Here is a 24,556-nt window from a genome sequence, read left to right on the forward strand (position 1 = left end):
GACTGCCCCTCCCCCCTCCGACGATGGTACCTCCTTCTCGAGGAGATAAAAGCTCTGAAACTCGCCATCAAGGGGTCTAAAATCGCCCAACTCCAACTCCAGCGCTTTCGAATAATAGGTCCCATTTTGAGGGACACACGCCATGTCCTTCGGTACCTCGGCTCCATCTCTCTCATACTCGTCCGCGTCCACCTCATTCGGAGGCGAAATCGGTACCGATCTTACCGCTGTCGCTCAACCCATTGCCACCGGTGACAATCCCTACGGAGGAGGGTGGATCTTTGAGAATCCCTTCATGCCCGGTCAATCGGTCACACGCGCGCTCGGATCCGGAAACGCGGTGGGCGGACAAGGCGGCATGGATACCAAGATCGGCGGCGATACTTCGGCTGCGAAGGGAGAACAGGCGTTGGAAATGACAAAGGCGTACAGCGTGATGGGAGCCACAGTCGGTCTGAACGGGATGATGGACGCCTTGTCGCAAGGAGGCGCAGAGAGGACGCGTCGGATGTCTGCGCTGGACAAGGAGATTCAGGCGGCGCAGTCGAATGCGGCCTACACTGCGTCGATGCTCAACAGCACACCCGCTGGACATGGGACGAGCGGGATGACTAGCGTGCAGGAGGCGATGTACACCCTGGGGCAGCATACGGTACCTCAGCAGCAGTGGATGGGCTCGCACGGACCCACCGATGCGCCTGCAGAGTTCATGTCGTTGTGAGTGCTCCTCATGGCTTCCGAACGAATGCGTCAGTATCTGCATAGCTGATATACAGTGATCCCATCGATTACCCATTCACCAACATCCCCACCGGCGCGCGGTACGATCAGCTTCTTCAGGCCAAACTGGGTCTTCCCGCCGCCTCCAGCAGCACCACTCCCACTTCCACCTCACCTGTCAATCTGACCCACTCCCAGCCCTACACTCGGCAGTACGATATCCCGCAGGAGGTACCGAGCACCTGGTCAACGCCCGCCCAGACCAAACCGGTCGCCCCGCCCGTCTCTGCCCAGTCGCTCGCGCCTCCACCATCCCTCCCTTCATCATATCATCGACAAGATCCCATCTCATCCCTATCATCCCAGTCCTCGCCTGCCCTTCCCCTAAACACGGCACCGATCCCCTACTCCCGCACGTCGTCAGGCACATCACAGTACCCCGTCCCCGGCGTCCGAGCGGGAAGCAATCCCGACCCCTCGTTCGTTCCCTTCTACGCCTATCAGCAATCGGACGCCGCCCTCTTCCCAACTGCCACCCCATCCAATCCTGTTGTACCTCTGACATTGCAAACACCCTATCTCGCGGCACAGAACTACCTCAATAACCGCGCGCCGGCCATTATGGACTGGGGCTACCCCTACCCACAGCTTCAGCAGTACCAACACCCCACCTCGAAGGCCCCGGATGGGCGGTACCCGGATCCCGCTCCTTGGTTTAACAGCCAAGGACAGGATCAAGCGCTCAGCGAGGCACTTTCGCGCAACTATAACACCTCCCCATCACACCGTTGTCCGCCAGGAATATCCCCGTACGCTGCCCCGCCTACGTCCGCGACCGGGTGCTACGATGCCCAATCCGCCCTCTTCCCCAGCGACAGGTCTGCCAGCTCGGCGTTTCGTACGGCTCAATCTTCGCCATCGTACGAGACCAACCCGTACAAATCCGAGCAGCGCCCTCAGTACCTGCACGACTCGCAGCAGTACCACTCGGCCGGTAGCTCCTCGACGCAAAGGTCGCACAGCTTCGGTCTCCCTCCTCCGTCCACATCCCCATATCTATGGACATCGATCAATCCCACGCAGACCGCGCCCGTTGCAACTGCTTCTAGGTCTTCCCCTCCAATCAAGCGCGAGGCGGCATCGCATTCTCCAACCCACCCGCTCGTGCCTTCCTCGGCGCCGTTGGCAGAGCTGGACAAGCCCAAAAAGAGGAGGGTGAAGTCAACGGGGTCAACGGATGTACAGGAGACCAAGGGCAAGAGCGAGGGCGCGTTGGGGAAGAGATGTCGCGACGTCAGTAATAGTGGCTCGGACAGTCACAAGGGCGGGGAGGGCGCGCTCGCGGAGGACAAGCCGGAGGGATTGGTGGATGGCCAGCAAGAAGGAGCCAAGAAGATTGTTATCGCTTGTTATACTTGTCGAGCCAAGAAACTCAAGTAAGTCCCTCGTCTTCCCCATTGTGGGAGTCAGGCTGACTTCGATAGATGCGATGGCGCTCGACCACGATGTCATCACTGTGCGCGCCGAGACGAAGATGTATGCTCGTACGATGCCGCACTGAAACGGCGGGGACCGGGCCGCAAAACCAAAGAACGGGTCTCGCTTGGCTCCCAGGCCGGTTCGACTAAGCGCCCCGGGGCTCGACCCAAAAAGGCTACCAAGTCGGTCGAGGCTACAGCGTCTCTCCCGCCTGTCCCGCCCATTGGGCCGGTGGAGGGTTATTATGAGCGAGGTGGCGGGTATGAGGGTAGTTCCGGGGCGGGATCTGGCGACATGGCGGGTCACGAGGCGAGCCGTCAGTGAAGGGCGCGAGTCCATAGGAGGATGTGCTTGAGCGAGAGTAGCAGTGTTAAGTCCGAGAGGCGGGACATCTGTAGCGTATGTATCAGGACTTTTGATAGATTAGAATCTTTTGTAGTGTATCTTGTGTTGGCATGTGCATTTTGTCGCGGATTCTTGCATGTATATACCTCTAGAATTAAACAGCGCAGACCTCATTGTCTGCCCCTTGCTATGGCTCACAGGCGCCTCAGACCTACCACAAACCCAGCGATGCCTAGCCCGTACATGCCCCATATCAGCCCTTTCCGCCCCGGGTGCCGCTGAGCCGCCACGTTGGGTAGGTAGATCCCCATGACGTTGCAGTAAGCGTGCGACGCGAGCGCAGGGAGGACAGACGCGGTCCGGAGGTAGCTGTACGTCGCGAACCAGCCGAAGAGGGTCGTATACGTCAGCTGGAACACTACGGACGTCAGCTCGGACACTACGGCCAGAAAGATTGAAGGGAAGCTTACGGGACCCAGCGACAGCTCGGACAGCCGCAGAGGAAGTTCGTCCACCTTTGGTATATGTCTCCCAGGCGTGATGGGCGTGTGCGACGCCAAACCAGAGAGGAGTGGCGAATGTCATGGACCGCATAGAAGTCCGAGAGAGGAGGGCGACCGAGAGGAGGCAGGAGCGGAATACGAGCTCTTCAGTCAGTGGGCCCTGACGATTAGCACACTCGACCCGTGGTTGCCTGAAAAGAGAGACGGACCACGACGTAGTTTCGCCATTCCGCCAGACCCCAGCCTGACTCTGGCCCGCTGAACCTGTCCCATTGGATCTGCAGGCCTTCTCGACGGGTGTATGAGAAAGAAGGGAGGTCACCGTCGAGATATGTAGCGTATAGCGGGCCGAGGAGGAGCGCGGGCGCGAGCACGTAGGGCAGGACCGTGATTGGCAGAGCGGACAGTGAGGGGAAGGAAGGAAGTGGTAAGCCGAGCAAAGAGAGCGTCGGGCGGACCTGGCACATCAGCCATTGTCACCGTCAAACCCATGAGCTGGACCCACAGCTTCCACTGCCCCATATCCGCCTATTGTCTTCACAGTGTACCAGACTCCGCCTAGGCTCAGAGCAGTAGCGAGTCCAACAGCCTTCATCCGACTACGGATGGTAGCTGGGTGGTTCCGGTCCCCTGGCTGGGGTGCACTGGGGTCGAGGAAGGCATCGTCAGGTGCGTCCTCCGCGGATATTGGTGGGAGAGGCAGCGAAGTAGAGTTCTCTGCCGAAGTAGCTATGTATCAGTCAGTACATCGTTTAGTGTATATGCCTCTGCATGGGAGCGTAAGACGCTGGAGATGGAAAGGTCTCCGTCTGATAGCTTGCTAAGAGGTGTAGGGGGGTCAGGACGACGTACCTTCTGTACCTCCTGTGGAGCTCGCAGAGACTGCAGCCTTCCGTTTCGGCGCATCACCGCTCGAAGCGAGATGATTCGAGATATAGATACTCCCTACATAGCCCGAGGTGAAGAGAAAGGAAAGCAGATGCGCCGAAGTTGACGACAGAGGGTTCAAGGCGAGCTGCGGTGGAGGCGCGAGAAGGGGGTGGAGCGGGCCCATGCTGCTCGCTGGTTCGCTATCTCGAGCTTTTCACGGTCCGGGGGCATACGAGCTCTGAGAGGCTCAGTATTGGGATGAAAGACGAAAAGAAGGTGCAAGTGATGGTGCACATCGTTGACAGGATAGAAGGCAAACTTAGAGTTGGTCGTGGGGTCGCTCAGGAACAAAAGGCTTCTTTCGCAGCGACGCGGATGGCTCGATTCTGCTCGGCGCCTCAGCAGCACTTCAACAGCTTCCTCGGCCCGCCTCGTACTCGTGCGGCGAGATCAAATCATCAGCCAGGGTCAACGTCGCAGTAAAATCATACTGCAAACAGCAGCAGACCCGTCAGGCCAAGCGCTCAAGGCACCCCCCCAAAGCTGATCTCAGGATCGAATGGCCGAGGCCCGGGACAAGAGAACACGGTCGAGCGACACATTCCCCGTCTAGACCAGCGCGAGCTATCTCTATCCCCGTCTGGCCGTTCGGATGTACACGACAGGCAATGCGATGTGATGCGGGTTGCGCAAATGAGGTACGAGGATTCATAGTGTATTTCGGGGAGAAGGGGAAGAAGGGTGATAGCGGATCATCCAGCTAGGAATGTCTACTTGGGGGCGGGGCACTGAGAGTCAGCTAGGATAGTACAAAGCGTAGGAGGCTCGACGTACAGTGTAGGAGGTGGCGGCGTTGGTGTTGAGGATAAGAGCAACGATCAGGCCGTAAAGACCGAGCACTTCGGCGAAAATAAGAATCAGGATCTGAGGGGTCAGCGATGGCCTCATAATATAGTTTCGCTCGACCAATCAGTCCAGCCCGCTCCGTCCTTCCTTGCGCCCTATACTCCCCTGCCGCCCACCCTCTGGAAAGCCTCGTCTCCGGACTCTCCCCAATCGCCATTGTACTGCTTGCTTTCCCAAGCACCTCTCAACCGTCCAGTCAAGCCAACTCACCATACCGACGAAAAGCCTTGGCTGCTGAGCTGTTCCGCGCACACCGGCGTCACCAACGATACCGATAGCGAATCCAGCAGCGAGACCGGCAAGACCGACCGACAATCCGGCGCCGAGCTGGATGAAACCGGTGTACAGGGGCATGGGCGATTCAACTGTTCTCATCAGCTGCATCCCTCTCGAATACGCGGGACGACTCACGACCACCGGCGATAAGGACCGAGACGACCAAACCGTACTATCCTTGTCAGCTTGCGATCACGAGTCATATGCTGCGGTGGCTGCCCGGACTCACAATGGCAATGATACCAGCCATGATAACGGGCACGACGCACTTCATCATCAGGTCCGGCCTGAGCACAGCCATCGCGGAGATTCCGACACCCGACTTGGCGGTACCGTATCTGCATCGGCGTCAGCTGTAGTTGATAGCTAAGACGTTGACACTTACGCTGCGCCGATACACGTAAAGACGATAGCGGCGGTCGCGCCCATGGCGCCAAAGAAGGGCGCATAGACGGGGCAGAGGTCGGCTACGGAAGACATTTTGCTGAGTGTTCGGGGCTGTATGATGAGCTTAGACCCCAAGATGTGCGTCGGATCGGGAGAAAGGAACGTGGAGGGTTGAGCGGCGGGAGGCGTCTCCTTGACAGCAGGATTGCTCCGCGACCAGCTTTTTCAGGAGTCTCGAGGCCGTGACAGTCTGGTTGTATACTCACAGTAGCTGTGATGTGTGTGGAGGGGTGTCTAGTATGACCTTTGTATAGCTATCTATCTAATTGAATGGAGGAGATCGATGACAGTGACTGAGCGGAGTGAGCCAGGGCAGCAAGCGGGCGGCGATTCCCGGTATTAGCTCAATGTGGCACCCTTATCCCGCCACCACCCATCACCTTTTCTGCAGTCTCACAGCGGTCACTCTGTTGGACATCATCCCGGAAAAGCAGATAGTAGTGGCACTCAGCGCCTGCATAGCACGAAGCTCAAGCTGTGACCTGACCGACTCAGGGAAGGCGATGGGACCGATTCAAAGCCGATCAGATCGCTCACAGCGGTGGGAAGCATCGGGACTTTGGCCTTGGAGCATCGCAACACATACGAGTGACTGCTGTTAGTGTGGTAGATGTGCAATACTGCACGATGGCCCGTCGACCTCGGCCAACTCAATGCAGATCTCCTCATGGCTCCAATCATGCCGGATGACCCGCCACTCTCAGTAAATCTAGGTTGGCAGCTTGACGACGTTATCGTTTTTCCTTGTATATCAGGCTCAAGTCCATGTATGCGTGAAGCTGGCAGCTGTCCCAACCATCAGTCTGATCAGTGAGTAGCCCCCAGCTGCGAGAAGCGATGCGCCGGAGCAAGAGCATCCTGGAACAGCAGCTCGCCAAACCTGAAACACGGGCGCACGGACGTGCCTGAACTAGGCTTCGAGGATCCCACACATTCAACTCAGCTTCTCTCTTTCCTGTTACGTCTCAGACACCCCAGCCACCACCGAGAATGGACGAGAGCACTCCCCGCAACAAGAGATACCGCTCAGCTTCCATCTCGTCGGCCTCCTCGGCAGGCACTTCGAGCTCTGTCCACTCCGCATCAGGCGGTCTCTCACCCCCGCCCAAGTTTCACAGACCATCAACCTCCGCTTCCGACTCGGCGTACACCTGCCACCTCCCTCCGACATGCAACAAGCCCGACTCCTCAACATCACACACCTCGCAGTCGGAGCTGGAGCGACATCAACTTCAATTCCACAACCACATCTGCCGCGTGCCTATCCGGGACTACACCCCGGGCGCCTCCAGACGACCATATACGCGCTCCGAAGCTCGGAGCGAGGCCGAGGGAAGCGCCCTGCCAGATGGATTCGTTAGCGGAGGTGGAAGGGGGCGGATGAAGGAGTGCGGGAAGGTGTTTCCAGACGAGCGGTTTCTGGAGCTTGTGAGTCTGCCCTTTCTATCGTCCACCATTTTCAAGCTTACACTGAGTAGGATGAGGCTGACGAGACGCTTAGCATCAGACGGAAGTACATGATATGATGGCGAGAGAGAAGCAGGCAAATGGGAGCAAGATTGTGAGCCAGATACATTTCGTTTTTCTGGGAGAGCGCTGACTCACCTGATAGTTCGAATGCTTCATACCTGCGCCGCAGTGCGGCCGGAAGTTCAAGACACCAGCTACCAGGCGGAGTCATCTGAAAGCCAAGCATCGTGCGTATACCGCTTTACTGGGTGCGCATCATCGATTATGGAGCTGATGCGCTTGTAGAGTATCCGAACGAGTACTTCTTCTCAATCACCAACCACGGTGTACGGTCCCTGACCACCTTTCTTGATGCTAGGTCTTAGCTGATACTGCAGCTCAACCAGATCCTTCAACAAGAAGGCCTAGCAGCGAGTCTCATCAGACCACGCCGCGATATCCCCGTCTCCACCCCGGCCAAGCAAGCGCCAAAACCTCGTTCGACCACTTCGACCCAGCCTGATCCTCCCACAACTGTGGAACCTTCGGCCGGCGAGATGGAAGTCGACGAGATGGACGACTTGGCGGGCCAGCTGGATGCTACTCTGGCTCTAGCGTTCGTACCAGCTGTGGTCAGGCGGAAGGGGGCGGGCGGGAAGAAGAGTCAGCCTGTCGGTGGAGTCTGAGAGGTATGGCGGGCATCTGACCTGCACAGCTGAGGCGCTTGATGATCCGCCGAGTTGTGAGCTAGGCATGGATACCCCTCTTTCAGGAGCAGGGTCCTTTGCTCACATGGCACTGACCATTTTAGATATGAACCAGCCGGAGTCAAAGCGCGAGCTAGTGCTGATGTAAGAACCGCCGATGAGGATGTCTTCGTTTTCACGGCGCGCTGGGAATCATGACAGTACTGACTGCCTCGAAGCTGGGCAGGGTCCTGCAAATGAACAATCAGACTTTCTCCTGCCTTTGAGAATCAGACAGGGGTGCCTTTTCTCAGGGGGTGGATCACCATTGCCGAACAAAGGTATCCTAATTCATGTTCGTTGTGTGCAGCCGGCGTGGGGCCTGTATCTCTCTTACCCTCTCTTCTCACTGTCCTGAAATCGAGGTTATCGTTCGTTCTCCTATCTGCCCGTCCCGCCTCGGCTTGAACTCGTCTACCTGCTACCGCTATCTCCACCAACAAGCATCTAGCCAAGACTTAGCTCGGCATGGCTCTTGCGCCGGGAGCGGTGCCGGTCGACTCCCCGGATCCCCGATTGCAGTACCATGGAGCCTGGAGGAGTGATCCGAGTAAGTCAAAGATGTGCGGATGACAAGAGCGGGGCCAGCGTTGACGTCTCAGCCGACCCAGACAGACTAAAGTACGACAACGGGACTTTCAACGCCTGCTCCAACAACGGCGATTACGTCTCGCTGGACTGGACAGGCGGTGATGTGACCATCGTCGGCGCGACAAAGCCAAAGTAAGTGCATCCACATCCCAGAAGGGAAATGTCGCTTACAGATATCTAGTCATGGCTTCTACTCGATCTCAATCGACAGGGGACCCAAGCAATACTACAACGGGTTCTCGGATACCCTTAGGAATGACGCGGTCTTGTGGGCCAGCCAAGGCCTGCCGAATGGCGCACACCATGTCGAGCTGAGGAATGAGAATGTGTACATGCAGAGCGATGAGGTGCAGGCCGAAGAGAGACTCTGTGAGTGGTCGCGGCCAGGACTGAGGGGATCGATTTGGAGCTGATGCCGACCAGATATGGATCTCGACTATATGGCTTATCTCCCATTACCAGCTCTGGATCCACAACTCGCGGCCCCGAGCCCAGCTGCTCCCGGCAGCTCGGCCCCTCCGGCCGTACCCAGCAGCGCGGCACATGGAAGCTCTGTCACTGCCTCTGCGGCTTCCATTTCAGTCTCTCCGGCCAGCAGTTCCTCCTCCAGCGGGTCTGCTACTGTCCGCTCAGGCACTGCATCATCGGGATCTGCAACGTAAGTTCTCACGACATTCCGATTCGAGTTATCATGCTCATGAGGTGATCAGATCAAGCAGGTCGCTATCGGCAAACCTGACACAAACAGCATTGAGGTCCTCAATCACGCCAAGCGCTCAAACGACCTATCAATTTGCGATCCAGGTGGCGATAACGACGGGAACTCCCAAGCTGGAGTAAGTTATCCTCTCACTACGTTACCTCATTATCATACCCCTAATTAGCTAAGGACAGAGCTGACCGACAGAGCTGGCCTTCCGGCTCAAGGGCTTGTTTCCAGTTCAGTAGGGCCACGCGTCCAGGTACCCCTCCCCGGTCTTCTGCTCTTTGTGTGGACACTTTTGATTTCATTTGTAGCGATAAGGAGAGCTCGGTGATCAAGAGGATATGTATGTATACATGGACCATCGAGCACACAGGCCTGAGGGGGTCATCACTGCCATCGTCCCTCGGCCCATGGGCCCTGTCCGCCACATTCCTCATCGCGGGGCAACTTACCCCGCGTGTTTCGGTCCGCGCGCTCGGAGCCTCGAGCAACCTTACCTTGCCCTTGACATCGCTTGTCCATCTACCACGTACCGTCCAGCGCCCCGTCGAGGGTCTGCATCTATCCAGAGTCCATCAGACCTGCGGCAAGGATCCCGCTTGACCGCTTGACTATCCTTCCCCCTTGCAACATCGAGCTGAGAGTCGCTTTTGGTAGACGCGTCGGACAAAGGAGATCATGTAAGTAGCCTCCTCCACCCACTTGTCATCTCGGTTCGGCCATCTCGGCACAGCTCAGGCGGACAGCACCGACCCGTGTGGAAAAAGCTGACGACGAGGCCACTTCCCGTCGAGAAATCACAAGGATCGGTAGGTCATCTCTCCCTACCTACGTCCGTGCCGGGAGCTGTCCACTTGAGAGACCCTACCCGGCAAGTATCTAGGCTGACTTCATGCCAGGTATCCGCTCTCGTCGCTCGTTTCCAGACTGCCGCAGCACACAACGCAGCTACAGCTCAGCGCGAGGCATCACGCCGCTCATCTTCCTCCTCGGCTACCTCTAGTCTTGGCGTTCCTGCCGGAGATGCACCGCGGGTCACCAGTGCTGGCGGCTGGCGCAAGAGTGGGGGGAGCACTACCGGTGACACCGTTGCGAGTGGCAAGGGAGATGGCGAGGTCATGGAGGTCTTGAAGGATAAAGATGGGAATGGGCCGGAGTTGAACGGTGGGAGCGGGGCGGCCTCGGCGGGGAAGACGACGGGGACGAAGCCAGGGCCTACTGGCAGCGCAGCGACTGGTGGACCAAGCACTCCGCAAAAGGCGGAATCGGACAGGGTAAAAGCGGTCTCTACGATCACACCGAAAGCTCCCTCCTCTCCATCCCCCAAGACCACCAGGACGCCGGCTCCCATCTCCACCGCTCCTGCCTCAACCCCGGCCAAGATATCACCCACAACAGCCAAATCACCTCGAGCTGCGCCGAAATCTACTCAGAGCTCGTTGCCGTCCCCTAAGACCGCTGTGACTGGCGTCATGTCCTCCAAAGCGGACGTTCCTTCCGCGAAGCGCGCAGGGCACTCGCAAGCTGCTTCATCATCCACGGCTTCTGGGACGAGCTCCATCGTGCGGCCTGATGCAGGCGAGCACACCACCTCCTCGGCTACTTCATCAAGGATATCCAATACTGCTGCGCCAGGTAAAGGCGCGGCCACCTCGTCCACCACAAAGACGACGGTCTCCCGAATGGCTGACTCTCCCACTGCCAGCAAGATCCCTGTCAAGTCTAAACCATCGGGGTCGGATAGGGTAGCGGATAAGGCAGCGCCATCTACCGTCTCTACACCCAAGCCCCGACCTACCTCCTCCATCATCACTCCCAAACCCTCGACCTCCACCCGTCCTCCCTCTGCCTTCAAGGCAGCCAAACCCCTCACTCCCGCCATGACTGGTCCTGCATCCTCACGCCGACCAGTCTCTGCCTTCGGCCCTACCCCTACCACTACCCCTCTTCGGCCTCAGACCACCGGTACACCGTTCAAACCTACCGCATCGTCACTCGCCAAGGCTCGCGCAACTCCCTCTGCATCCGGCGATAGCCCTGTTTCCAGCACAATGTCGCTAGGCCGACCAGCGAGCAAGCGGATATCGCTCGGCCCCACGCCTACTCGGCAGGCAGGCCGAGCGGGGAGCGAGAGTCCTGGACCCAGCTCCAAGCTGTCAGAGGGAAAGCAGCAGAAGGAGCGGGTCTCGGGGAGTTCGAGCATGAGCAGATTGATGCAGGGGACGGCGGCGTCTCGGGCCAAGACGGTGGAGGGCCTTCCGGGTGGTGGAGGTGCAGCTAGTCTAGTCTCGCCGCTGAAGGGGAAGGCGTCGACGAAGGGGAAGGACGGGGTGCCAAAGTCGGGATCGGCGAGGAGTTTGGTCAGCAGGCAAAAGAGTCCAACCCCGGCCTCGGAGGAGGTCAAGCCGATCGTACCTGCCGCGAGCGAGGCAGCGGAGCCCACTGCGTCACCAGCTCTAGTCGCGGCAGATCTTACCGATGAGAAGGAGCCGGAGGTCGAGGAAGAGGTGAAGGATGGGGAAGAAGGGGAAGAGAAACTTGGGCAAAGTGGGGAAAGTGGGGAAGTCGAGACGGCGGAGGCGGAAGCGGTGGAGCCGGGAGCGGTGGAGCCTGAATCGACCGATATCGCTCGGACCGGACCAGTCGGTGACTCGCCCATCGGGCGCATCGGACTCGCCGCCGTACACGTTCCCACGCCAGGTGGATCCGGACCGCCAAGCGAGATAGGTCAACATCCTTCCGTTGGACCAATGCCCGGCCAGGCGGAAGATCTATCATCCTCGGCTATCCCCCCTGACCCTGCACATCAACTCCCTACGCCTGCCGACCCCACGGATACATTACCAAGGGGCTCAGATGGAGCAGCGTCAGGTTCAGATACTGGCGCGGACGGTCAACTCCCCAACGATACGGCGCAGGAAAAGACAGAGTCGAAGGGGGGCGCGGGCGATGCGGAATGACGCTGTCTGCCGTCTAGAGTCTAAAGGCGCGGCGAATCGGGAAGGGGAAAGCGAGCAGCGGGACAAAGGAAGGGAGGAAGCAGCATTGGTACGGACCGAGAGTGGAACGTTTGAGCAGATGCAGCTTGATTGCAATAGTGAAGCAAGTCTAACTAGATCTAGCGCATGAAAATGCGTGCACCTATCGCCAGACACCTTGGCACGTGTGGCAGCCCACTAGTGTACACAGACCTGCTAACAAGCCAGGAGCCCAATGCGGCACATCCTCGACGGCCTTCGGGTAGGGAAGATGCGCATGACCGGCCCATTTCAACATACATGTTTCCCCTGACCGTCAACGTGTTTGACGCTACCAATTTCCCCTGTCTAGCTATCTACTCGGTGCAGTACCTCCTGTCCAGTCCCCCCTGCCCAGTGTCCTAAACAATCCCTCCTGCCAATTCCTCCTGTCACATCCCTTTCGCGCCTTCCCAATCTCCCCGTCAGTGCACTAGATCTCGTTCCCCTGCATGTCAGGAACAAGGAAGGCAAAGGAGACGATTCCACGGGCTCCATATCTCGTGACGTGAGACGGACATATGCCAACGACAAAGGGATAGCTGGAAGTAACGGCAGTCTCGTGGGGTCAGACCGGTCAGGGGTGACAGGGGTCGACCTTGCTTGAATTCAACCTATGAGCAACAAAGCAAATCTGTTAGCTCAGTCAAACGCCGTATCAAATATGCTGGTCAACGCCTCGGACGACTCCAAACAAGTCAGCAACTGCGTTCAATCAGTGACTGCGCCAACATGATCAGCTCTACCAAGCTCATTCCCCTTCTCCCGTTCCTAGGCCTACTCACCTTTTCCTCCGCCACAGCTGTCACTAGCTCTGGCCATGCCCTACATTTCAGCTGGGGCCCACAGGTCGCACTCGCCAAGGTCGGCTGGCAGTCTGCCAACAAGGCGCAAGTGGATGCGCGTCAGCCTGGTTCCTCATACGAGATGTACTACAACTCTCCCGACCTCAGCAGGGTCGGCTTTGTTCTGCCTTGGAACGGACCTGAGGAGTTGGGGTGGGATGAAGGGCTGACCGAGGGCGTGTACGAGAATGCGGAGGGTGTCGGGGTGCCGGTGTACGTTCTTTCGATGGCGATGCTGTTCAAGCCCCTTGACCCGGCCGATACCAGGTACTGGACCGTGAGTATTGAAATCGCTCGATTGAGGAATAGGCGACAACCAGAGGCTGACTTGTGAGTGCAACATCAGTAGGACGAACATACTCGACGCTCCGTTTGAGCCCGCACAGGTGGAAGACCGAGCCTTTGCTTTCAACCCGGAGGCACCGGCCTGGGTCCTCCCCGAGGTCACGACGGTGGCGAATGTCAGGACGGAATGTGTGCCTGGCAGAGTTGGCACGTCTTTGGAGGAGAAGGTGGTCGCAGCCGCTTGATCCTTCACCGTTCTCGTACACTTTACTGCCCGTTTAACTATACGCACCGCGAGACCCATGTCCATAGCTTAGGTACGCATATGTACAATACTCAGCGTGCTTAGCATCGCATCATTTGGCTGGCTGGCTCTGTCTCGGCTGATGTCGGGTGGCTACGAGATATATATGAAGCGGGAAACGCCGCTGATGCCGGCAGAGCTAACCGGCTATTCATATGATGCTCTCCTGAAGATAGTGTACTGATGTGAGCTCCCTCTTCCCAGCGTCATCTCACCAGCTTTTGTCACCCCACCCCACAGTAAGCCGCACACAGCAGAGATACTCGAGCCATCTGCTGAGAAGTAGCAAAAAAAAGAGCGCAAAAATGGCAGCTGTTTCCGCACCATCGGGCAACTCGGAGCTCGACTACCTCAAGAAGCTGGTCTCTCAGGTGAATAGCCCTTCCTCTTGACCTTGTCTCAAAGTGACAGGCCTCGATGGCGGATCTCCGACGAGACCTTTAGATCCGCGTATGGACCGCATGGCGAACATGCTGCGACTTCGGCAAGGACGAGCAGCTGATATTGCAGCTCCAGGAGAAAATCGGTCACCTTGAATCATCCGCTTCATCCAAGGTCAGCAATGCCGTCGAGACCGCCAAGCAGGCCGTAGGCTTTGGTGGTGTCGCCGGTGGAGCACCAAGGATGGTTCTGATCGGTCCCCCAGGAGCTGGTAGGTTTCAGGCACCGGGCGAAGAAGGGAATGAAGGAAGTGCTGACTTTCCAGGCAAGGGTACTCAAGCCCCCAACATCTCGCAAAAGTACTGCGTCTGCCACCTCGCGACCGGTGACATGCTCCGATCGCAGGTCGCTGCTCAGACCGAGCTCGGCAAGGCTGCCAAGAAGATCATGGACCAGGGTGGACTGGTCTCGGACGAGATTATGGTCAACATGATCAAGCACGAGCTTACCAACAACGCCGAATGCAAGAACGGGTGAGCCAGGATGACTAGACGGGCCGGACCAGCGTGTCCGTCGCGGCTCGCGAAGCTGAACAAGATGTGCAAGCTGATACTCTTAGCTTCATCCTCGACGGCTTCCCCCGTACCGTTCCCCAAGCGTCCAAGCTCGATGCCATGCTCGAGGCTAGTAAGACACCCATCGACCATGCCGTCGAGCTTAAAATCCCCGATGCTCTCCTCATCAGCCGAATCACTGGTCGTCTGATACACCCCGCTTCCGGCCGGAGCTACCACCGTGAATGTGAGTCGTGGTCGAGGCACAGAATCGCGCTCTGAGCGGATGAGAACACCCACTGATTCCCCAGTCAACCCTCCCAAGAAGGCGATGACCGACGACAAGACCGGCGAGCCCCTCATCCAGCGATCTGACGACAACGCCGAGACCCTCAAGAAGCGCTTGGCAACCTACCACGCCCAGACCGGCCCCGTCGTGGAGTACTACAAGAACTCTGGTATCTGGACACCTGTCGATGCCGCTCAGAGCCCCAAGCTCGTATGGGGGAGCATCTCAAGTATCCTGGCTGGGCCCAAGGAGGGGAAGATGGTCAGGGAATAGAGGTAGATGAGTAGATGAAAAGACATGAACAGGGCTGTGCGACGGCTTCGCGTCCCATGTGCTAGGAGCGCAGCTTGTGCATGGCGAGGAGAGCCACAGGCTTAGAGCTCAGTGCGACTACAAGGCACAGCTGCAACAACGCGCCGTGACATGGAGCTCCGTGGAGCAGCATCGGAACCGAAGCCACCGGCCGCGCGGTGCAGCGGTGCCTAACTTATTACTCCGTTGCTCCGCTTGGTCCGCATGGGTTTTCCCCTTCACTTCTCCAATCATATCAACGACCAGTCCTTTCAACTACCATGGCATCCCTTCTCTCTTGCACGTATCTCTGTCTGCCCCGGACAGAGGGATTGATCGTCAATACAAATCTCAACCACCTTGCTCAGGCCGCAAAGCGACGACAGCCAAGACACCATGTCCTTCGCCCTTCAAATTGACCTCTTCTCTCCGCTTTTATACCTTGCCCTGCTTCCCGTCATCTACCTTCTTCGCCAGCCCTTTCTACGCTTCATCACACCTCGCGGGATACCTGGCATCCCTGCCTTACCAACCCCAGCTCCTTTGATTGGAGACCTACCATGGCTCGCCAAAGCTTGGAAGACGACAGGGGGGATGACGCGCATCATGGACGCTGCTGCGAAGCAGCTCGGGCCCATTGCGCAAATCAGGATCAGCTTCCTGTACACGTATGTATCGCTACTTCCTCTCACGGCGTCACTGGCTGAAGAAACAGTTTGGTGATCGTCACAGACTACCAAGAGACGGAATCCATCCTTCAAGTCAGACACGCCGATTTTGACCGAGCCGAAGCCAATGCTCGCTTCTTTCGACAACTGCTCCCAACCGGTCAGATCTCGCAGATCACTGGGCCTATGTGGAAGCATCACAGACGGATCATCGGTCCAGCGATGACGAGCAAACACCTGTCACTGACCACACCGAGGGCGAATGAGGCGGTGATGAACTTGATTGAGCTATTCAAGCTGAAAGCGAGTAAGGCGGGCGGGAGAAGCTTTGAATCTGAAGGAGACATGACGAGTGCAACTATGGTGGGTCCCGTTGTCACTGACACCAGGCTACAAGCTGAAAGTGCAGGATGCTATCTGCGGGATGGCGTTTGGTTCGTCTTGGCATATCCTCGGCGGGATCAAGGAGCAGATTCAGATGCTCGAGTCTGCCCCCACTGGTCATCTTGGTGATGCGGTCTTCAGGACCACCAGACCAGATATAGCCGATGCCACATGGTATATCTTCGAGGTAAGCCATCGCAGCGCGCATTGATATTGACTGGGAGCTCATAGTCAGGCGGTTCCCATCACTGTACCATTCCCCGCCATCATCGACTTCTTCACCTCCCTCTCCCCTACCTACCGCCGGCACAGTCGCACCGTCCGGTCTTACCTAAAGAGCAGACTCGACGAGAGTCGCGAAAAGATCAAAGCGATCGGTTCCGAAGCTGCGATGGATCTCGTGGATAATACGCTTGATATGATGGTAGCAAGGGAGTCTAGGGCGGAGGACTGGATGCCGGACAATGAGATGATAGACGAAGTACTCCAATGTGAGTTTGAGCCTCTCTGTCGGTAAAGCTGAGATCTGATGGCATAGACCTTGTGGCGGGTACGGAGACATCTGGTGCTACGCTCACTTGGGTGAGCTGCCCGCGGCGTGTCGGGATAATGGCAAGGTAGCTGATCATTAGTTCCTCAAGTATATGACAAACAGTCCCTCGATCCAGCGCAAGCTGCGTGATCATATCATCGCACGTAAGCCGCAACTGCAAGACCGTCAGCCTACCTTCGAGGATCTCAACGCCGCAACCCTGCCATACCTCGAAGCGGTTGTCTACGAGACGCTACGTCTTTCGCGCACAGCCGGAGGTTATGCTCGGGAGGGTGAGCATCATTCAGCTCCTGGCCAAGCTATAGCTGATGAGATAGCAAAGAAGGACGTGACCGTGCTCGGCCACCGTATTCCTAAAGGCACCACTGTCGTCTTCACCACGGCCACGGGGACCGAGGACCTCTCGACCCCGACCGCTGCCCCGTATCTCCCCAATGCGGCCCCGGCTGGTACCGACGCGCTCATCCGCCAGACCGAAGCTCTCGCGGACGTCAGGTACGACCCGTCCGCCGCGCGCAAGATCGGCTATTGGGCAGCGGGGACCGGCCACCTGTTCGACCCGGAGCGGTGGATGACTTCGAAAGGAGAGTTTGACCCTTACGCAGGACCAAGTATGCCTTTTGGTCTAGGTCAACGGGGATGTTTCGGGAAGAACTTGGCTGTACGTACCCGGTGTCAAGCATGGCAAAGCTGACTCCATAGGTGCTTGAGATGCGGCTGTTCATGGCGCAGTTGAGCCTCGCATTCTTCTTCGGCCCGGTCCCGGAGACAATGAACTCGACGGAGTTCTTCGAGACAGTGGCGAACCATCCTCGCCAGAGCTATATACGGCCTATGAGCTGGGAGTGCGCCGAGGCACAGGCGCAGGTGTTGGCTTAGGGGATGGGCTCGCTAGATCACTATATTTTGGGGTGCCGGTGGTCGCACCGTTTCACTCATATCTGTGTGTAGATGTATAGACTCTTTCTCGCCTGGGTGGATGTGTTCCGGGCACTATATCACGTCGATCCATCGGGCGTGATGGCTGCTGCTGATGAGTAGGCAAGCATCGGCGATGCCGGGTCCTCTCTCGGGTCCGCGCGCCACCGTGCCTGTGACGCATTCCTCGCTGCTCTGTTCTCGATCCCTAGCATGCCCGATCTTCTATCCTTCACCTTTCTATCTGGCAATAGTCATATCGTGGCGGTGACAGTAGCGAGCCTCAGGTCATCATCGGAAACAGGCAATCTCTCAGCAAGACATCATGTCTCTCGCTATCCACGCCAACTTCTTCCTATCACCCCTCTTCTATCTCGCCTTCATCCCTTTCATCTACCTACTCCGCAAACCCTTTCTTCGCCTGATTACACCCCGCGGGATCCCTGGTATCCCTACTCTACCCAGCCCAGCTCCTCTCACTGGAGATATACCATGGCTGGCCAAGACGGGCAAGACGACCGAGGGGATGACGCGAATCATGGACGTCGTTGCGAAGGAGCTCGGACCTATTGCGCAGATCAGGATCAGCTTTCTCGATACGTGAGCCTTAGATTTCTGTAAGACCTCCGGACCTGAGCTGATCGATCAGGCTGGTCGTGGTGATGGACTATCAAGAGATCGAGTCGATCCTCCAGGTCCGACATGCCGAATTCGACCGTGGAGAGAATACAGCTCGAGTCTTCCGGCACCTACTTCCCACAGGCCAGATCTCGCAGATCACCGGACCTATGTGGAAGCACCACAGGCGTATCATAGGGCCAGCAATGACGAGCAAACACCTCTCCCTCACTACGCCGAGAGCCAATGAGGCCGTCAAAAACCTGATCGACCTCTTCAAGCTCAAGGCGGACAAGGCGGAGGGGCGAAGCTTTGTGGCTGAGGGCGATATGGAGAGCGCAACTATGGTATGTCCGTCTGTCAGTGTGTACCGTGTCCTAGCTGATGATATAGGACGCAATCTGCGGGATGGCGTTCGGTGCGTCGTGGGACATCCTCGATGGGTTCAAGGAGCAGATCCAGTCGGTCGAGTCGGTTCCTACGGGACCTCTTGGCGATGCTGTCTTCAAGACGACCAGACCAGGGATCGCCGACTCTACTTGGCATCTCTTCGAAGTACGTCTCAGCTAAGTTCGAGGGAGGACGAAATCTGACAAGCAGTCCCTCCCGCTCACTTCGCCGTTCCCCGCCATCAGCCACTTCTTCACCTCGCTCTCCCCTACACACCGCCGGCATACCCGTAATGTCCAATCGTATCTCCAGAATCGACTGGCGGAGAGCCGCAAGAAGACCAAGTCTATAGGTCCCGAGGCGGCGGTGGAGATGGCGGACAACACTCTGGATATGATGGTCGCTAGGGAGTTCAGGGCGGAGGACTGGATGCCGGATAATGAGATGATTGACGAGGTGCTACAGTGTGAGTAGTCGTCGTCCGCTGTCCACGCTCCCTGCTGATAAAGTAGACCTTGTCGCTGGAACTGAGACGTCCGGTGTTACTCTCACATGGGTAAGCCTCAACAAGCTCAGCCCGGACCTGCGCGGTAGCCATGCTGACATCATAGTTCCTCAAGTACATGACGAACAACCCCTCTGTACAGCGCAAGCTTCGAGACCACGTCCTCACACGCATGCCAGAACTCCAAGATCGTCAGCCTACCTTTGAGGACCTGAATGCTGCCAATCTGCCGTATCTCGAGGCTGTCGTGTTCGAGTCGTTGCGCCTCTCACGCACTGCCGGAGGCTATGTCCGTCAGGGTAGGCCATTTATTGCTTGCCTTTGAGATCTCTGCTGATTCTGCAGCAAAGCAGGACGTCGTCGTTCTGGGTCATCGGATTCCGAAGGGCACCACCGTGATCTTCACCACCGCCACCGGTACAGAAGATGCCTCAACTCCCGTCGCCGCTCCATACTCCTCTGCCACAATCTCGGAGAAGTCGGCCGGTAACGATGCGCTCATACAGCAGACCGAGCAGCTCGCAGATGTACGGTACGACCCCTCAGTCAAGCGGAAAGTAGGGTACTGGACCCCTGGTACTGGCCACGTCTTCGACCCGGAGCGGTGGATGACCGACAAGGGGGAGTTTGATCCGTATGCTGGACCCAGTCTGCCATTCTCGCTCGGACAGCGAGGGTGCTTCGGGAAGAATTTGGCTGTAAGTCATGTCTGGCCTCTTCGTAGGGAACAAAGCTGATCCGACAGTTGCTCGAATTGCGGCTGTTCATGGTTCAACTCAACCTCGCCTTCTTCTTTGGCCGAGTTCCGGACGCGTTGAACTCGATGGCGGTATTCGAAACGGTCGCTTCGCATCCTAGGCAGAGTTATATCCGACCTATGAGCTGGGAGACGGCAGAAGCTCAGGCATAGGTATCGGCACCGTCATCATGTACACAGATCATATATCACCGGGAAAACGTCCTCTCACTCCTGGCTGTTTCCTTCTGACGGCTGAACTCCCATCGCATGCTGACCACACTGATGATGCGATCGGGCATGATGACCCCGTTCCTCAGATCGGGAGGCGACCACGCCATCTTCCCTCATATGAGCTACGGGATATTCCGTCAGATGACCTCATCGGGGCGCCCGAGCTCTCTTCTACGCTGGTACGAGTACAAAGGGTTCCGACCGCCGGCGGCTGAAATGCCAGAAACGTGTGGTGCTCAAGGTCAAAGGATATCGTATGTCCGCTCACGGTTTGCGAACGTGACAGGGCTCGACGATCCTCTTCAGCTCCATAACAGTCGAGACGTCATACCTGTATCTACCCATCTGTCTATCCGCATCGACCCATATCCTCTCGCATTTGTCCCGTCTCTCACTTACTCCCTGACTGACCGCTTACCCTATACCCAACACACCTCTCGTTTCCGCGAATCCCAACACAAGGCCATGCTGCTTTACCTTGTCAGACATGGCGAGACCGCCCTGTGAGTTTTCGCAATCCGCCTCAGTGTCGGGCCCTCTCCGAGTCTCTGACGACATCCTGAGGCCAAGTACAGTCGTGCGGACCGAGCGCTGATACAACAGCAACGCTCAAGGGGTGTATCAAGGCCACCTCCCGACTCCCTTGAATGAGGCAGGCCGCAAGCAGGCCGAGCGGCTCGGGGATCATCTCCGATCCGTCCCGTTCAAGGAGTGTTGGACCAGCCATCTCCCGCGCGCTGCCGAGGTAAATACTGCTATGTCTCCTACTTGCCGGCTGGTTTGCTCATGGGGTAGACCGCCAGGCTCGTCCTCGGCCCACACCACCCAAAGACGTCCATCCAGCTCGAACCGCTCCTCACTGATCGAGCGATGGGCGCATTGGAGGGCAAGCCTTGGGTCGCTGATCCCGCGGCCGAGGGCGCAGCATTCGGCGTCGAGTCGGACGAGGCGTAAGTAGCAAGCCCTCCCTCTCTTATCCCCATCCCCTCGGAAACGCTAGCTGACATACGGCTCAGCCTGGCCGCTCGCCTGCACAAGTTTCTCTCGAATCAGATCCAGACGCACACTCCGCTCTCCTCCCCGCTGACTTCGCCTCGTACCCCCTCGACCCCTTCGGAACAAGGATCAGGGTGTGTCCTGGTGGTGACGCACGAAGCGTGCCTCTTGGCATTGTTGCAGATACTGACTGATTCGGGCGCTACCGAGTACTTTCCCGGTACTGCCGTCGCTGAGCCTGCTGAGCTGTACATGGGCATCAAGGCTGACGAGATGACTGATGAGCCTGCTGAGTTGATCGTCGAGATCAAGCAGCCAGCCGCCTCCCCGATCTCCCCAACAGCCGGAAACGGGAGCAAGACATCAACGCTGCCCGTCATCGTCGACACGCACATCCCAGCCGACGTGGACGTCGGACTGCAATGCGCCAATACTGCCCTTTGTGTCGTCCGCGTGTGGTGGGAGGAGGGAGAGGGAGGCAAGGGCGAAGATGGAGGCTACCTGGAGTGCGGGCTCGAAGCGAAGGGGAGGGTCGAGGTGTGGGGCGATATCGCGCACCTTGATACGTGAGCGGGGGTCTGAAGGGTCTATTAGCGATGCAAGCCCTTATAGCAAGATGTCAGACTTGGAGGTTCGTCAGCTTGTCAGCGCCTAGTCTGCGTTTTGGTCCACCTTGTCTTGACTATATCAATCACATATATAGATTTGCCCTGGAACACCGAAGCGAAAAGGTTGGGGGTATAGAATATAAGGGGACCATCAAGGTATGAGCGAACAAAGGGGGATGGGTCCACAGTGGGGAGAGAAGAAACCGGGAAGGAGATACAGTATATAAACATCGAAAGAAAGGGTAGTGAAATCAAAAGAAAAGAAGGGGAAAAGAGTAGCAGTACGAGCAGTTATAAATCCTGATTGTCCCTGGAACCAGATCCCCAGACTCCCCACTCATCGCTCATCGCTCAACATCCAGAACCCACACGCCGCCTATTGCGCATGTCCGACATCATCACCGCCTTGCGTGTTGGGCTGACCACCGCGACCGACAGTTCCGCTCCGCTGGCGCGTCATGACGACTGGCGGGACCCTGAGGTTTGGGCTAGGAGCGGTTGTCGGGCTGTGTGCGCCTGATTCGCGCTGGACATCCGCGTATCCGCCGGCCGACTCGGACTCCTTCCTGCCAAAGCTGGTTAGGATCTTCATACCGCCCTTCTTGCCGGTCGAGCCGGTGGCCGAGCCAGCGCCGAAGGGGGCAGCGGGGACGTTCATGCCTGAGCCAGCGGACCCTGGTGGGCTCTTGGCGGCAGCAGCACGGGCGGCGTAGACAGCGAGCATGTGATCCGGGCCGTAGGCGACGGTGGAAGTGGAAGCGGCCGAAGGGAGGGGTTTGAAGTAGGAGCCGTTGGACATGCTTTGCGAGCTCTCAGAGTGAGAGAGGTCCTCAACGCGGTCATTGTCATCAGGGTGTTGGGGAATGACGGGGCTGGCGGCATCCGAGTATTGGCTTTGAACGTTGTGACCGTAGCCGAGAGCGGGGGAGCCAGACTCGACATAGGACGAGGCCCGGTTGGCAGAGTATTGCGAGATGACGGAGCGGCGGGAGACTGAAGAATGAGCTCGATCCAGAAGACTTGGTAAAGAGCAACTCACGCATCATGGCCTCAAGGTCACGCAGCTCATCTACCGATCCGCCAGCGTCGACCGCGCTCCTAAAGTCCTGCTGGCTCAAAGCCGACGCCGTACTCTCCCTTCGCTTGTCCCCACCGCCGACCAGACTCATCACGCTTCTCCTCGCGCCAGTACGGATTCCGCCAGCCACCTTGGGCGGTCGAGACGGTCCATCACGCTGCGTGGGGGAGATGTTCAAGTCATCCTCGTCATCGCTGACAATAGCCGAGCCCGATGCTTTGCCGCGGGGAGTGACCAGCTCGGTGGCGGAGCGAGAGCCAGCAGGGAGCTTGAAGACGGCTGCGTTGGGGGCGCGGATATCGCCACCGAATGACATGCGCGAGCGGCGGTCGGGGCGGGCAGACTCGGCGAAGGAGATGCGGGATTGACGGACGTCACCGTTGGGCATGACGACCGATGAGCGGACGCTAGTGTTGGACCCGTTGACGTTGTCGGCCGAGACGGAGCGAAGACCAGACATGTTGGGTCGGACGAGACCGGCCGCTCCCGCGCCAGCCATGTTGTTCTCCACCGCGTAGACGCTCGAGGTCGCCATGCTGGCCCGTCCGCCTCCGTCCCCAGCACCGCCGCGCATGTACGTCGACAGCGAGGGTCGGCCGAGGATAGATTGCGTCTTCTCGCCCGTCCTTGCTCCCTTCTCCCACTCCATCGCCGAGTGATGCGACAAAGCCTGGGACCACCTGCGCCGCTTCTCCGCCTCCCTTTGCCTCCAGAACCGGACCGCAACGGCTGCGAGGGCGGCGAGCGCGATGAGGGGAACAATGACCGCCGCAGCGATAGCGCCCTTGGCGAGTCCGGGCTTTTCGGTATTGGTGACGTTCTGGATGATGGCGTCGCCCGAATTGGTAGCCGCGGCGACGGCAGCAGTCGAAGTCTTTACCGCCCCGCCTTGGTCGGTGACTGTCTGGAACATGGCCGACTCGGGGTACGTGACCTGCCAGACGGGACCGGCAGGGCCGGTGGTAGCCCAAGACATGCCGCCCGAGTTGACCAAGTTGACCTGAAGGTGGGCGGTAGTGGTCGAGTTCCACCATTTAGGCAGGAGGGTGGCAGTGTAAGAACCTTGAGCGTAACTCAGACCGCGGAAGGCCTGAATGAGACCGGTGGAGCCGGAAGAGTAGAGGTAGAGGTCGACCGTGGACGAGATGCCAGAGCAGGCGGTGTTCCACTTGAATGTGACGGGTTGGGAAGCGTCGACAGTGGAGGTCGCGTTGGGGTATTGGTAAAGGTCGCCGGCGGCGAGGTTGCAGCCTAGATGTCAGTTGATGATGACAAACTGCATGAAAAGAAGCCAAACTCACTCGTTGGAGCTTGACGGGCTTCAAGCAGGTGCAAATCTCCTCCGGCCAGGCCGATGCGGTAGTCGAGCAATGACATGTTGTCGAGACTGAATAGGTATGAGCTTCCACCATCTTGGCATATCGGAGGCAAAGGACGCTCACGGATCCGGTATCGAGATACACTTAGATTATGAGATCCAGACGACGTCGGCTGAGATGTCAGCAAAGTCTTCACTGGGTCGGTCGATGAGCGTACGGCAAGGGAGTCGGGATGCAGGGAGGCACGAGGGAGGAGTAAGGGAGAGAACAACAGGGTACCCGTTGATCAGTATGTGAATGACTTACGAGGCTAGCCTGGTTGTCAAGTTAGAGTCGACTATGAGTCGGTATTCGAGACGGGTCTCGGTCGGTGGTGCGAGATTGTCTCGGTAGTGTTGTGGACGCTGGAGTGAGGCCTGCGGTATGGCTCAGTTGGAAGCTGGTCCGGGGTATCTCCACTGAAGAGCTGGAATGAAGTGGGGCTGTGAGGCGAGTAAAGGAGGAGGCCGAAAGGCGGTGTGATAGGGGTCAAAAGGTTTGTTGAC

General features: G+C 57.9%; 11 protein-coding genes across 11 annotated transcripts; 8 read left to right on the forward strand and 3 right to left on the reverse strand.

Moving 5' to 3' along the window:
• Positions 1–142: 142 nt before the first annotated feature.
• Positions 143–2,523, forward strand: MKK02DRAFT_44759 (uncharacterized protein; the record flags this gene model as incomplete). Its single annotated transcript, XM_053093073.1, has 3 exons — positions 143–717; positions 777–2,156; positions 2,205–2,523. The coding sequence occupies 3 exons, from the start codon at positions 143–145 to the stop codon at positions 2,521–2,523; spliced, it is 2,274 nt and encodes a 757-aa protein (XP_052945835.1).
• A 215-nt stretch (positions 2,524–2,738) lies between these two features.
• On the reverse strand, positions 2,739–4,101 carry MKK02DRAFT_44760 (uncharacterized protein; the record flags this gene model as incomplete). Its single annotated transcript, XM_053093074.1, has 5 exons — positions 2,739–2,962; positions 3,015–3,207; positions 3,257–3,505; positions 3,553–3,764; positions 3,900–4,101. 5 exons carry the CDS (start codon positions 4,099–4,101, stop codon positions 2,739–2,741), a joined length of 1,080 nt encoding a protein of 359 aa, XP_052945836.1.
• A 586-nt stretch (positions 4,102–4,687) lies between these two features.
• MKK02DRAFT_33340 (vacuolar ATP synthase 16 kDa proteolipid subunit) lies at positions 4,688–5,579 on the reverse strand (the record flags this gene model as incomplete). Its single annotated transcript, XM_053088699.1, has 6 exons — positions 4,688–4,705; positions 4,752–4,841; positions 5,034–5,188; positions 5,235–5,271; positions 5,329–5,437; positions 5,485–5,579. The coding sequence occupies 6 exons, from the start codon at positions 5,577–5,579 to the stop codon at positions 4,688–4,690; spliced, it is 504 nt and encodes a 167-aa protein (XP_052945837.1).
• A 957-nt stretch (positions 5,580–6,536) lies between these two features.
• MKK02DRAFT_26785 (uncharacterized protein) lies at positions 6,537–7,381 on the forward strand (the record flags this gene model as incomplete). Its single annotated transcript, XM_053087255.1, has 4 exons — positions 6,537–6,974; positions 7,048–7,107; positions 7,159–7,243; positions 7,302–7,381. The coding sequence occupies 4 exons, from the start codon at positions 6,537–6,539 to the stop codon at positions 7,379–7,381; spliced, it is 663 nt and encodes a 220-aa protein (XP_052945838.1).
• An 828-nt stretch (positions 7,382–8,209) lies between these two features.
• Positions 8,210–11,998, forward strand: MKK02DRAFT_33342 (uncharacterized protein; the record flags this gene model as incomplete). The annotated part of the gene is made up of 9 exons (XM_053088700.1): positions 8,210–8,291; positions 8,344–8,464; positions 8,544–8,701; positions 8,756–8,990; positions 9,081–9,168; positions 9,240–9,381; positions 9,405–9,591; positions 9,817–9,847; positions 9,938–11,998. The coding sequence occupies 9 exons, from the start codon at positions 8,210–8,212 to the stop codon at positions 11,996–11,998; spliced, it is 3,105 nt and encodes a 1,034-aa protein (XP_052945839.1).
• A 789-nt stretch (positions 11,999–12,787) lies between these two features.
• On the forward strand, positions 12,788–13,430 carry MKK02DRAFT_44764 (uncharacterized protein; the record flags this gene model as incomplete). Its single annotated transcript, XM_053093075.1, has 2 exons — positions 12,788–13,177; positions 13,236–13,430. 2 exons carry the CDS (start codon positions 12,788–12,790, stop codon positions 13,428–13,430), a joined length of 585 nt encoding a protein of 194 aa, XP_052945840.1.
• Positions 13,431–13,794: 364 nt separating this feature from the next.
• On the forward strand, positions 13,795–14,986 carry MKK02DRAFT_26836 (adenylate kinase; the record flags this gene model as incomplete). Its single annotated transcript, XM_053087260.1, has 5 exons — positions 13,795–13,860; positions 14,000–14,141; positions 14,196–14,403; positions 14,490–14,671; positions 14,736–14,986. The coding sequence occupies 5 exons, from the start codon at positions 13,795–13,797 to the stop codon at positions 14,984–14,986; spliced, it is 849 nt and encodes a 282-aa protein (XP_052945841.1).
• A 624-nt stretch (positions 14,987–15,610) lies between these two features.
• MKK02DRAFT_44766 (cytochrome P450) lies at positions 15,611–17,488 on the forward strand (the record flags this gene model as incomplete). Its single annotated transcript, XM_053093076.1, has 8 exons — positions 15,611–15,672; positions 15,720–16,035; positions 16,082–16,243; positions 16,292–16,547; positions 16,595–16,638; positions 16,689–16,881; positions 16,927–17,270; positions 17,312–17,488. The coding sequence occupies 8 exons, from the start codon at positions 15,611–15,613 to the stop codon at positions 17,486–17,488; spliced, it is 1,554 nt and encodes a 517-aa protein (XP_052945842.1).
• A 364-nt stretch (positions 17,489–17,852) lies between these two features.
• Positions 17,853–19,950, forward strand: MKK02DRAFT_26640 (cytochrome P450; the record flags this gene model as incomplete). Its single annotated transcript, XM_053087228.1, has 9 exons — positions 17,853–18,127; positions 18,177–18,492; positions 18,539–18,700; positions 18,746–19,001; positions 19,048–19,091; positions 19,147–19,339; positions 19,386–19,480; positions 19,547–19,738; positions 19,786–19,950. 9 exons carry the CDS (start codon positions 17,853–17,855, stop codon positions 19,948–19,950), a joined length of 1,698 nt encoding a protein of 565 aa, XP_052945843.1.
• Positions 19,951–20,475: 525 nt separating this feature from the next.
• On the forward strand, positions 20,476–21,576 carry MKK02DRAFT_27506 (histidine phosphatase superfamily; the record flags this gene model as incomplete). The annotated part of the gene is made up of 4 exons (XM_053087358.1): positions 20,476–20,513; positions 20,614–20,755; positions 20,806–20,960; positions 21,027–21,576. The coding sequence occupies 4 exons, from the start codon at positions 20,476–20,478 to the stop codon at positions 21,574–21,576; spliced, it is 885 nt and encodes a 294-aa protein (XP_052945844.1).
• A 414-nt stretch (positions 21,577–21,990) lies between these two features.
• Positions 21,991–24,069, reverse strand: MKK02DRAFT_33346 (uncharacterized protein; the record flags this gene model as incomplete). Its single annotated transcript, XM_053088701.1, has 3 exons — positions 21,991–22,607; positions 22,654–23,943; positions 23,994–24,069. The coding sequence occupies 3 exons, from the start codon at positions 24,067–24,069 to the stop codon at positions 21,991–21,993; spliced, it is 1,983 nt and encodes a 660-aa protein (XP_052945845.1).
• Between the last annotated feature and the right edge of the window lie 487 nt (positions 24,070–24,556).

This window comes from Dioszegia hungarica (genome assembly GCF_025882075.1).
Source record: "Dioszegia hungarica strain PDD-24b-2 chromosome Unknown MKK02contig_8, whole genome shotgun sequence".
Lineage (NCBI taxonomy): Eukaryota > Fungi > Basidiomycota > Tremellomycetes > Tremellales > Bulleribasidiaceae > Dioszegia > Dioszegia hungarica.